Source organism: Trachinotus anak, unplaced genomic scaffold, assembly GCF_046630095.1.
Source record: "Trachinotus anak isolate AG129_WGS33_773 ecotype Australia unplaced genomic scaffold, CSIRO_AGI_Tana_v1 ptg000020l, whole genome shotgun sequence".
Taxonomy (NCBI): domain Eukaryota; kingdom Metazoa; phylum Chordata; class Actinopteri; order Carangiformes; family Carangidae; genus Trachinotus; species Trachinotus anak.
The window spans coordinates 2,734,269-2,747,430 of NW_027273871.1; the positions used below are offsets into that span (position 1 = coordinate 2,734,269).

At 41.7% G+C, this 13,162-nt stretch overlaps 1 protein-coding gene across 3 annotated transcripts in view; it reads left to right on the plus strand.

Annotated features, from left to right (window-relative positions):
- The window catches only part of crebrf (creb3 regulatory factor), a 34,009-nt gene that overhangs the window by 9,573 nt on the left and 11,274 nt on the right, over nt 1–13,162 (plus strand). For all 3 annotated transcript variants that reach the window (XM_071505836.1, XM_071505838.1, XM_071505837.1), the window contains 8 exons: nt 1,348–1,581; nt 3,290–3,415; nt 7,209–7,384; nt 9,794–10,956; nt 11,096–11,293; nt 12,359–12,548; nt 12,676–12,749; nt 12,986–13,105. In XM_071505836.1, coding sequence (XP_071361937.1) covers nt 1,573–1,581; nt 3,290–3,415; nt 7,209–7,384; nt 9,794–10,956; nt 11,096–11,293; nt 12,359–12,548; nt 12,676–12,749; nt 12,986–13,105 — 2,056 coding nt within the window. In that variant the 5' untranslated portion in view covers nt 1,348–1,572. The remainder of the gene's footprint in view (nt 1–1,347; nt 1,582–3,289; nt 3,416–7,208; nt 7,385–9,793; nt 10,957–11,095; nt 11,294–12,358; nt 12,549–12,675; nt 12,750–12,985; nt 13,106–13,162) is intronic.

Consider the following 13,162-nt stretch of genomic DNA (forward strand, 5'->3'; position numbering starts at 1 on the left):
TCTTTGTAAATTTCACCTGGCCAGTTCTGGTCGGACACAACTTATGAGCTGCCTGCCAGATGAAAATAGGTTATTGGATCCTCCATAATCATAGCAACTTCATAGAAGATGGACTGTATTTGTATCTACAAACAGAAAGGAAACAAACTGGTTTTAACCACATGTTGCTTTCATTTACTCTCAGTTTTTTGTATCAGTTGCTCTCACAGTGCAGTTCAAAGAGGAAAACTGACTCTTCATATAAATGAGTTTGTAAATGTGTGTGGGATAAATAATGGATATGCTGATATGTACAGTTAGGCGATGCAGATCCTTATTGCCCCACAGTGCAGTTTTTTTGGCAGCATTTAAAACGATGCACCACAGCAAAACATGTTATGAAATAGTATGAAGCAGCTTACAAGCATGAAAGGAATCTAAGAAAGAGAAAGCAACACTGGCATATTAATAGCTACAAAAGCTCAGTGGAGAAAAGGGGCCTTGTTGACACACTGTACAAACTTTTAACCCTGGGCGTCCCGTTCCTAATTTTAGAGCACAGATTAATGCAGTGTGTGCCCTAGTGACATGTTTCTGATAAACTTTGTCAGCTCTAAAACAGTTCTGCTCTCTGATGGTTCAGTATTTTGCCACTTTTTATGGCTGTTTGATATTTGAACGTTGACTTACAAGTACACTGCGTGTGTCTGTGTGTGTGTGTGTGTGTGTGTGTGTGTGTGTGTGCACTCTTTCCTCTCTTTGGTGAACTTCATTATGCAGCAAAAAAACCCCCCAAAAAAACAGCGTGTGATTAATCAGTTGCACCAGACTTTGGCCAGTATTCAATAATAATGAATGTTGAGATATTTCTCAACGTTTGCAATATTTTTCATAACAACCTTTTTTTTTTTTTTAGGAGTCATTTTCACTTATACCTGAAACATAAAATACAAGAATATAATTCTTTTTTTTTTTTTTTTAAACATGTGAAACATACAATTTTTGAATTTCCATATAGGGATCAATAATGTATTTTTTTAATACAGTATTATAATTCTTTATAAAAAAAAATACTGAAACCTAAAATACAATAATATAGTTGATTTTACAGTCTTTATTGTCATTTTCATGTGACATTTTATCGTTCTTATGTGTTTTGTTTTGTTTTTTTTTTCCTTTATTAAATATTAGATTACTTTTGAGGTTTTTTGCTTTGTTTTCAAACCTGTTAACGTCACACAGTTCATAACAAACAACTTCAGCAGCTGTGGTTAAAATGTAGCGGCATGTTACTGCTTCTTCGTTTCCTTCTCTTTTGTTTTCTAATACTTCTGCTCTGTGCTCTCTGTGTTTTTTTTTTTACCACAGGCCTAAAGCATACAGAGACCAGACCAGACCAGATCAGGTTCAGCCCAGTTACTGACTCCCTCCCTCTCCCCCTCCTCGCCCAGCCTAGCAGGCTGCATCCACCAGTGCTCTGCGATCGTCTCCCTCAGCAGTAATTTATTGTGCTGATCAGACAACCTCACACCACTGGGACTGGACAGGAGGCCCAGAGGTTCCCCCCGCTGGAGCTCTAAGCTGTGCCTGGCAATGCCTCAGGTAAGAGGGACGACTGTACCATCACCGCCACACAGGTAGACAGGTTTCGTCACATTTTGGAGACTGGAAATGTGATTATTTCCAGCTGAATACTTGCAGAATCAATGAAAACCCATAATGTTAAGCTCTGACAGAAACATGGAATTTTAATTTTACGGATACAGGAATTATGTTATATGAACCAAAATTAAATCGACCGACTCAAATCAATACAAATGTAATCAAAAATGAACCAAAATCTGCAAATCCACTGAAAAAAAGAAAGAAGGGAGCTTCTCAGTAAGCAGACGTACACAGACGGTATCATAGAAACACACCAAACTTGTGCTGAAGGAGGCGAGTGACTGACCCTGGTTCAGTGAGATGTCTGTGGACGCTGCATCCGAACAGCTGCTGGGGGCAGATAAGCTAACGGGGAGCGACTGAATAGTGAATAAAATCGTGAATAAAGATGTACACTCTGGATCTTTATAAAAATGATGAAATGATGCAGTATTGAGTGTAAACACAATTTATGATTCTCTGTTGTGCTGAATTAATAGAAACGTTACACAATCGGCCTCAGGAGATGATCTTTGCCCCTTAAGTGTTTTTCTTTTTCAAATGATGCTGCTCTTCTTTCCCTTGTCCTCATCCTTAATCGCATTATCATTCATACAGTTACTCAACAATATGTGGTTTCTGACAAGAAGAAATGCTGTTAGTTATGATTTTGTTGTATTTCATGTTCCTCTCCTCATCACTCCAGTGCTTTAAAAACATTGTAAACAATGATCTGCCTCAGTCATAGCTGACATTCGGAAGCATATTGCTGCCACGTCAGAAAAAAAAGAGATCGGTATCACGGTTTAATGTGAAAAATGTATTATTATAACAAGATTTTTTCACGTCATAACAAGATATTTTCACATTATTACGACATGCAATCTTATCATGTTATAACAAGAAACGTTTCTCATTATAACAAAATACTTTTATATATATTGTTACAATGTAAACAAAGCTGTATCTCGTAACAACGTGAAAATATCTCATTATAATTTGACAAATGTCTTGTTATAACAATAAACTTCTCACATTATAATGTGATGCTGGTCCTGTGGCAGCAATACGTTTACGCACAGACATGAGCTGAGAACATCTGTGCATTTATATCTGACTGATAAACCGGCCGTGTCGATATATTAACCAATATTAGCTTTATTGCAGATATATCAATATCTGTACATGTTAGCTCATGAGTAACAAGGCAACAAATACAGAAACGCTAGGTTATGTTTTGAAGGTTTAGAGTCAATCTCACAATTGCATAGTTTCTCCACTAGGGGGCACTGATTGGTCCATTTTAAAAATATATTTATATTTTATTTTTTAAAACATCTGAATTACGTATCTCATTTTAAGTATCTGTATCAAGATTACTTGTTTATATTATGTTTTATTATATATTCATATTGTTTAGTTATGGTATAGTGTAGTATATGTTATTGGATATTTTAAACCCACAAATATTGATTGCAGCATGAGTCAGGCTACATTACATACATAGATAATTAATACAACACTGAGCTTCAGTGACACAGAAGCGATAGGAGAAAGGCAAAGAAAGACAAAGGAAGAATTTGGTTTATCAGATTTGGTTTTGGTGGTGGTGATTATATTTATTATATATATATTTCAAACTGCTTTTCTTCCTGTTGCGTTGCAGCCCAGCGTCAGTGGGATGGAGCCTCCCTTTGGGGACGCCTTTCAGAACTACTCATTTGCTGACCAGGCCCTGACCAGCACTGAGCTGCTCGCCACCAGCTCTGACCCAGATTTCATGTACGAACTGGTGAGTGGCTGCACGCGCACACACACACACACACACACACGCGCACACACACACACACACACACACACACACACACAGACTCACCCACACACACACTCATCTCACAGGCATCAGGCCTTGTTAACCATCCTTTGAGCCTGACTTCTTTTAAAAATCAGTCACAGCTGCTCACATTGCGGCGTCACTGAGTCGCATCTCTACGAAACATCCAGGTTTATAGATCAACAGACAAAATTCAATTCCCTCATTCATAACACATTTAATGTAGAAACACAAATAAATGGGAATTTTGCCTGTTGTTAAATGCTAATATTCCCCTCTTCTAGGGAACTGACTAGCATAAAAATTAATCTAAGTATTGTTACCCATTTTAGCAGCATCTGTCTGCTCTCGGGGCTGAACTGCAGGTGATGTCAGCCCAGCTTTTGTTTTTAATTGAGTGCAAAGCTGAAAAAGAACAATAGTTCTAGTTTGGAGTTTCGCTTCCTGTTCACACTGTCAGATATCGCTGTCAGCCTCATCCGATCTCTGTGAAAGTTTCTGCTGATGCAAACTGAACATTTCCTGCTGCTGCCACTTCACATTAAAAGCTCTTTGCTGCCAAACCAGTGACAGCCTTTTGTGCGAAGCCTCAGTTTTAAAGATTGCTGGGAGGAATAGTATGAACAGAAACATCACAGCGAGATGATCAATGAAGAGCTGCAGTTGACAGACTCTTAATGTGGTTTGTGTGATTCAGCACACCTCCACTGTGTCGTCAAGGTAAACAACGCATCTGACCTTCCCACGATGTGCAGTGGAAATACACCTGAGTGGTCACAGTTGCTCATGGCTCAGCTCAGCATGAATAAAAAAAGAAAATAAGAAATTAGGTTACATGGTACACAGCACACAAGCTCCCAGCTTTTTGTTTTGTTCACACTTTTAACTTATTTGAATTCAAATGAATTGAAGGCTACAAACACAAAACAAATATTGCAAGTTTTACACAACTGCAAAATATTTAAAGTTAAATACAAACAGGAAAGAAGACGTAATGAAACCATCGCTAACGCCTTTTCTGCCATAACACACCCAGATGTTTGCAGGGACGACAATAGACCTTCTCAGCAAACTGCATGTAAATTGAAAATTTTGAGGGTAGAAGTAAATGCAAAGACCTTTTCACTCCTTGGTTGGTTTCGGTCCTGGCATTAACGTGTGTCTCAGATGATCTGATCACAAGTGGACACTCGTGGTGCTTGTGATGACGCATTCAAACGCCCAGTGAGAACTGACCTGCGTAGAGCTGTCCACTTGTTATCGGATCACCCGGGACACACACTGATGCCAGGTCTGAACAGGACACATACACATATATCAGTAACCATGTGTCAGGAGAGTTTTAGCTTTAGGTTTCATATCAATATTTCCAATCATGTATTTGATAAAGAGGCTTCTGATTCCTTCACCTTTTACAGTGGTTTTCATTCAGAATAGCACTAATAGTGAGAAATGTATGAATTTCTATTAGATTGAAAAACTAAACAAACATTTGCAGAGGTCAGCTCAGCTGCCTGCATGGCATTTCAAACAGAGATCTGTGTCTAATTGTTGAGCAGCCATGTGACATTTGTCAGACTCACAGGCGGGTGACACGAGGCAGCTTTAAACAGACAGCTCACCTGTCACCACCGCCGCTGTCAGCCGCAGGTGTCCACCTCATTTACTGCCCGCTGTAGACTAAACAGTAGTGATCCACTGCTGCGCTCTCAAATTCTTGCACCATCGTAACACATTAACATGTTGGATGACCCGTCATCTTCTTCATCCCTCCAGTTTTCAGTGTGGACAGATATGTGTTAACTGAATGGCCTCTGTAAACTCTTTTGCTGTTTCCTGAAGTAAAACAATTTCTGTAATATTTTGTTATGATCTGCTGCATGTCTCTTATAAAGACACAGAGGGATCTAGAGGAAATATGCAAGAAGGGTCAACAGGGGCTGTATTTCCTGCAGAGGTTAAATGCTTTTAATGGTGACAGATGCCTGGAGATGTTATTTTACAGATTCACACATCACACTGATTTTGTTATTATGTGAATTTAAATGTGCGAAAGAGGAATCAATTGGGAAACGTTGTCAAGACAGCAAGTGAAATCACTGGTGAGCAGCAGCAGCCTTCGCCATCTGATATTTATAGCAGACAAATCACACAGACAAGCCACATCCATTATATCAAACCCAGACCATCTTCTCCTTCAGGAATTTGACATCTTCCCCTTTGGTCAGAGATACAGGTTTCTAAAAATTGGATGCAACAGGTTGAAGTTTTCATTTATCCCTTGTGGAATTTAGGTGCTCTCAATTTTAATGCATTTTAAAGCGCCTCTTGGTTCCTCACACAGTTCAGCATTATATTTTGTGTTGCTGTCGTCCTTGCTTTTATCATACCGCCTTTATTCTTTAAAGTGCATGCATGATACCAGCACTTTCAGTGTCTTCCATTGTGTTTTTTGCTGCCTTGCTGCAGAAGGCTTTTCCTCTGGTGGTGCAATAAAGATCTCAATTGAGCAGAGCCGATATTGACAACCAGCAGACCCTCACCACTAATGTGCTTTGCCTCGTTCTGGGCAAATTGAAACCTCTGTGACAGAAAAAGTCAGAAATGTCGTCATACGTCAGCCTCACCTACTAGGTGTGTGCTGATATGTATTCATGGTGCAGTTGTCTCAGCCAAAATGTCCTTGTGACAATGTTGTAATAGAAAAATGAAAACAAAATTATGCAGTTGAAGCCGTCACCATTATTTAAACAGACTGTGATGATTAGGAAAACCTGCACAGCGAGCTGAGGTGGCCCAGAGATGTGCTGTTGATTTGTTGTGCTGTTATCTTTGGCTGCATCTAGGAGCGAGCTGTGTGAATAAAATCCTCCTTCAACCTGGATACAGTAAAGTTCCTGGAATCAGTTGGGAAACAGTTAATGGCTCCAATAACCATCCAGCTCATCCAGCGAATTAAAAACCTTGACAAGTTAATATACTTCATCAAAGTGATGCACAACTCATAAAAAAAAAAAATCCAATTTCCACTAATAATCCAAGTCATATTTCCAACCCCACTGCCACCTTTAAAACATTTTTATGCACAATTGTTTTTGTGACTTTATATTTATTAATTTTAAATGTATTCAAAATCAATACTTACAAAGATACAGTTCTTTGAATGGCGTATGTGCATCTTAAAAGCACATACAGTCCTTACAGTTTATTTCATGGACATGATCAGCCCTGACGTCCTTTTGATGGAGGTCTAATTCCACAATTTTTAAATCAAACTTCATCTTTGATGGAGAAAAACTTCTACAGGTTGTGAATTTTCTGTTGCTACTGTCACGACTTGGTTTCTCCACTTTCCACCATAACAAATTTGATGATTTTCTTTGTGTCGAGGTTTGGCACAAGACGGGCTGCCTGTTTTGTTATCAGTAGTTACAACAAAAATGGTGATTTAAAAACAATCGTTAACACAGTGATGTGTTGTTTAGATGTACAGGAGTTGTCAAAGTCGGTACGTTAAGTTCTAATGAGTGATTTTTTTCCTTTGATTTATAAACAGATTTATAGATGTCTGTTTGCAGTAAAGGTTGCAGTAATCATTGTTTGGTTTGTGATCTTAAATGTCGTAGTGCAAGCTCACAAAATCATCCAAATACAATAGAACTTTAACAACCAAAGTTAAACTAAACAGAATATAAAATAGAACCCATCACCTGCTTGACTCACCTCCATCTTGTCTTCTTCCTCTCTGCAGGACAGAGACATGACCCACCGGCAGAGCCCCTGTGGGGACAGCGTGGTCGGGGTCGGGGATGGAGGAAAGGAGGTGGAGGGCTGTGTGGATCAGCTCATGGGTTTGGGCGAGTGTGAGACAGTCTGCAGCAGCTCAGCGTTCGAACAGTGGGACTCCTACTGGGAAGACCTCACCAGGTACTGGGTTATTTATCTATGTGCTGTAGTTTATTTTTAGATCAAGTTAAAAACAGCAGCAAGTTATTGACACGTGAAAATGTACTGATGAATTTAATGAAAACTAAAATGGCAAATGTGTTTCAGCTTTCTGAAGTTGAAAGTGGCACTTTTTGGTTTTTCAATTGGCAGAAAATTGCTGCCTCTGAGAACGAAACAATCACTCAGTTGCTTAGAAAACACAGGTGTTAACTACCCAGTTGTTCAGCCTGTGCTATTAAAAGTAGCCTCTCTGTTTTTGTTGTGGTCGTTTCTAGGAGACATTTAAATGGTTTGGCTGGGAAAATGTAATATTTTTCTCATTGTCATAACAAAATATTGTCTGTGTATCCAAGGCCTTATTTTTAATTAGAATGCTGCAGGAACGAGTCCTACAACCCGGACATAACTTCTGAGTCAGTGGGCTTTTGTTTAGATGCCTCAAATAAGGTCAATGGTAACGCAAGCTCAAGACATTTTCCTGTTTTATTGTACAACATAAAAAACATCAATAAACACTGCACTTGTGGTTTTTAAGCTTTTACATATCTTGAAAAAGGCCAGTTGCTAAGAAGTGGCTAAATGAGACTGCAGAGGTTGTCAGCGACATTAAACATCATCACACTGAACATGACAACCGACCTACTCACTGGTCCATCTTTACAGCCTCAACCTCTGTTTGTAATTTTCAGCCATTACCACATATACCCCCCCGCCCTCTACCGTAAATAATCACTATTGAGCACTAAATGTGTATTATTACGCAGCTGAAAATAGTCCCCAATAAATGCTTTATTTTCTTATGCTCTTGTAACTTTTGATAAAAAACTTCATCCCCCTGCTGTTTGAGGGAATTACTGAGCCTCTTTGTTACCTTTGTTGTCATTATTAAAAAGCATCTGCTTTCAGTAGAAGCCACTGAGAGGGTGGGGAAGTGAGACACTACTGGCTCTTTGGGGTTTGGGACCAGCATTATCCTTTGTGCTTGACAGGTTCCTGCACTTCCTCTAAGAGAACTGGGTCCTCTGTGAATTGGGAGTCTTGTTGTCGTCGTTGTTGTTGTAGGCTACAAGACATTTAAAATCTTTTCGACTTCAGAAAACAAAAAATACAATAATCAAATCAAATCTCAGCCATGGCACATATTTTTACCACCTTGCTGTTTGTAAGTTATATGAAATAGATACGAAATCGTTTGTTTTACTGCAAACAGAAGGGAGGATAGTTTGTGAGCGTTATGAGATCGGACAGGAGCCTTAAGGTTTTTTTATAGCAGTAGAATTTACCATGACTGACTGATAACCGTTGCTGGTCTTCTTGCTCTGACACTGGATGATTTGGAGCAGGTAGTGGTTTTGCTCGGAGGCAGGGAGTGAGCCAGTAAACAAATAAGCAGCTGTCTGCCGCAGATTGCTGGGATCTCAGGTGATGCTCTGTCTGTCCTGCAGCTATCCTGATGCTTTGCTGCCAAAACAGTTTGTGTTCTCTCTTCTCTGATGTTGAGTGTCAGCTGAAGAGAGACAACAGCCCCTGAAATCTAAAGGCTGTTAAAACTGAGCTGGAACGGTGCATGTGGAGGTGGGGTTGCGGGAATCTGCTGCTGACAGGGTTGATTTAGGAACAAAGGAAAGTGCAGCATCTTTTGGCGAATGAGTGAGTTATTCTTTTACAACCACAAATGTCCAGACTAGTCCCACGCTGCTGTTTGGTAGCTCCCATGTGTTACAGAAAGTGTTTCTGGATCGTCATAAAGAGATTAAATCAGACAGTGTCTGTGTGGGTGTCAAAACTCTTAACTACCAGATGTAGAGCGAAGGCAGCCTCTGAGCTCTCTGTTTGCCCAGGGGATATATCTGTATCTCGTGGTATGAAGAGGTTTGACGGTCTTCACTTATTGAAAACCATAAAATGAGCACTGAACTAAGCAGGTGCAAATTGTCTCCAGGAGGTGTGAACTGAGGCGCAGACGCATCATTCAGACTGGAAACGACAACTTGAAAAAACTGCATTTTACCTCAAACTCTGTGGTCTTGAAAGTACAAAGACAAATGGAAAATATGAAGAGTAAAGAGGAAATCAAATGAACAGAATTAACATAGTTTTATCTAACCACAGCAAGCTGATATGGTGAATGCATGACACTGATGTTAAACACTCACTGTTTGTTCTGGCATCAACAAGTGCTCTGCAAATATTCAGAAGATGTAACAAAACTGCAGAATGATTCAGAGAAAATGGTCAAATTTTGTTTTGCAATGTTGGGGCTTTTTTCTCCTATAAATTCAGATTTAGGCCAAAAATAGGAAGCTGTTATATTTTAGAGGTCAAACACTATGACGAGACAATAAAAGCTTTCACAGTTGATAAACCCGCACGTCTCTGTGTTTACAGATACACACGACTGGCCAGTTGTGACATCTGGGGCACCAAAGAGGTGGATTTCCTCGGATTGGATGACTTCTCTAGTCCCTACCAGGACGAGGAAGTGATCAGTCGAACCCCGACACTGGCTCAACTCAACAGTGAGGACTCGCAGCCTGTGTGCGAGGCGCTCTACCCCCCTGCTGACCTGACCCTGCCTGCCCCCCAGCCTCAGCCTCAGTCCTCCCAGTTTCCCTGTCACAGTAAGAGACCCCTTGTCCCGGGCCAAGGATTTGGCCCCGGCTCTGCACGGCCCTCCCTGAGCTCCACATCCTCGTCTCGTTCATCCCGCAGTCTTCTCCCAGACTTCCCTGAAGGCTCCCAAAAAGCCACCAGACCCGTCCCCTCCAGCACTGAGACTATGAGTAAGACCCAGAACCACCTCAGTCTCATCCAGGACCACGGCCAAGCTCAAAGCAAGTCCCAGGGGCGAGGAACCAAGATGGTAGCCCCAACTTCCCATGGCTCGGACTTTGTGCGGAAGGCTAAAGTCCGTGTGAGTGCTGTGCATAAAGCACAGCCCGACATACCCTCCCAGACAGATTTTGAGAGGTCAGATCCACCTCTACCTCTCTCCCAGCCCCAAGATGAAAAGGCTTCCACTTCAGCAAGCGCCACCTTGGTGGGACTTCCTGGCGCTGCTGCCAGTGGCTCTGGCAGCCTCACAAGCTTTGAGAGGAGGGCAGAGGGGGCGGGAAAGAGAGAGATGCCTGTAGACTGGTCCACCACCATGCCTCAACTAGTGGAGGCGAGCCAGGCCCTGGAGGGCAGCTCCTCCGGGCTGGTGAACAGTGGCGACAGCGTGGCAGGGGCTAGCGGTGGCGGCGGTGTTCTGGTTGTTGAGGGCACGGAGAAGAGCAAGGAGGAAGAACACAACTACTCTCTGTTCCTGACCCGCAGCAGACTGGCCGGCAGAGCCCACTCCCAGCTGGAGGAGGACGAGGAAGAGGAGGACGAGGAAGAGGCGGAGGAGGAGGAAGGCGACGGGCTGGAGCTAGACGACGAAGACCACGATGAGGGTTTCGGCAGCGAGCACGAGTTGTCTGAGAATGAGGAGGAGGAGGAAGAGGAGGAGGATGAAGACTACGAGGCAGACAAGGACGATGACATGAGCGACGCCTTCTCCGAGCCAGGTAGTCATCATCGTAGTGCTTATAACTTAATTATAACCTTCCTCTCTGTCTCTACCTCCTCTTAATTTCCCCCTTTTGTCTTTCTGTTGCTTTAATTTCATCCCTGTTCTCCCGTCTCCCTCTCTCCCACCTCCACCAGGCTGTGACGTAGAGCTGATGGAGGATATTAAGGGCCTGACAGCAGGAGTCTCCAGCCGGAAGAGAGGCAAACGCCGCTACTTCTGGGAGTACAGCGAGCAGCTCACCCCCTCTAAACAGGAACGTATGCTTAAGCCGTCTGAGTGGGACAGACACACGCTGCCTAGCAACCTGTACCAGAAGAACGGGCCTCTCCACGGTATACATAAACACATACACACACATATATAGATTTTACACTGGAGTAAAATATTCCCACAGGTGTTGTAGGAGATGTCGTGCCGGTGATGGTTGGTCAAAAGCTTTAGGAAAATCTTCAAAGGAAAGACTTTATTTTTATTTTACTGCCTCAAGCTCGGCATAAAAATTCATTCATCGCTTCAGTCACACATGTCGTCTCATGGAGGGTGTCATGTCAGCACAGAGTCTTTCAGCAGGAGAGTCGTGGTTTGAATTTTCCACAACAGCAGCTTGTGAAAAATATGTCATAAATAAAAGAAGCGTATCTCATTTCTCACAGAAAAGGGACACAAGGCTGCACCTTTTTGAGGAACAGTGGAAATGAAAAGCACATGAGGCATTTCTACAGGCAGCGCAGCATTTCTCTTCATGTTCATATCCATATTTATTTCATCCTTTTGTTTGAAAATGAGTTTAGTTTGAGGATAAAGAGGATGACTCATGTTTGCATTTTCATTTATTAACAGTTTTGAAAAAGAAAAAGCACTCTAAGCTAGTGGCATTGTCAAATTCAATCATAACGAGAGAGTCGTGTTCCAACACACAGCGATAATCTACTTTATTACTGAACCCAGACCTGATATAGAACCACCACAGGACAGGTGTCACTGACCATCACTAAATGGAAATGGCACTTTAAAATGTGTGACAGCAGTGAGAAAAGGTATAAATCCTCAGAGAAATGTTGAGTGAGCAGTGAAAGAGTGAAAAATGAACATTATGTGGAAAATTCTGATGGTTCTGCCACTGTCTGTGAGCACTGAGGGGAAAAGAAGAGGTGTTTTAACTGACTCAGGTGCAAACAAATGATTCATTTATTTTTCAAATCACAGATTTTTTAACATATATCGACTTGTTAAACAATAAGAAACTAATTCATAAAATGGCAACAACTCCGGCAGTTGCCTCATTGTTGACCAGACCAGTGCTCCACATAGAGCTGTAGATGACGAGACGTTGCTGAGACATTAGATTAGATGCGAGCGTGATCTCTGACGCCTTCTTTTCATCACTTGTCATGAAGGAAAGTACATGCTGAAGAAGTCACGTCGTACCGATGTGGAGGATCTGACTCCAAATCCGCGCAAGCTACTGCAGATTGGCACCGAGCTCCGCAAACTGAACAAGGTGATCAGCGACTTGACACCGGTCAGCGAGCTGCCGCTGACTGCACGACCCCGGTCGCGCAAGGAGAAGAACAAGCTGGCATCCAGGTAAATCATGCATGCAGACAATAGCGAAAAGGTTTCACTGCTGAGAACATGAGTAGTTGTAGTCAAGATGCTGATTTGAGAGAATATATCACGTTTCTCACTGTCTACCATCTGTTGTGTTGTGTAGAGCTTGTCGTTTAAAAAAGAAGGCGCAGTATGAAGCAAACAAGGTGAAGCTCTGGGGACTCAGCACAGAGTATGGTACGTTGCTGCTTATGTTTCAGTTTTCTCACCAAGTTCATCATCCATGCTTTTCATGCCTTGTTAGTAGATCTCTTATCAAATTTATTTTATTTCCTTTAGATTATATTTGAGTTTCTTCTAAACCTCTTAATCGTAATGATGATTATAATATTTTACCCACATGAAACTATTTTTAATTTTCATCACATTTAAAATGAAACTCCTGATGGTTAAAAAACTGTGTCTTCCTGTAGATCGGCTGCTGTTTGTGATCAATGCCATCAAGGAGGAGATTGTGGCGCGAGTCGAGGACTCTTCTCCGCGTCCGACCAATATGACTGACACTCTGGAGCGGCTCATCCAGGAGACACTTGGTGAGAATTAAAGACGGGACCAGTCACCAAAAACACACATTATATAATCAACACTAC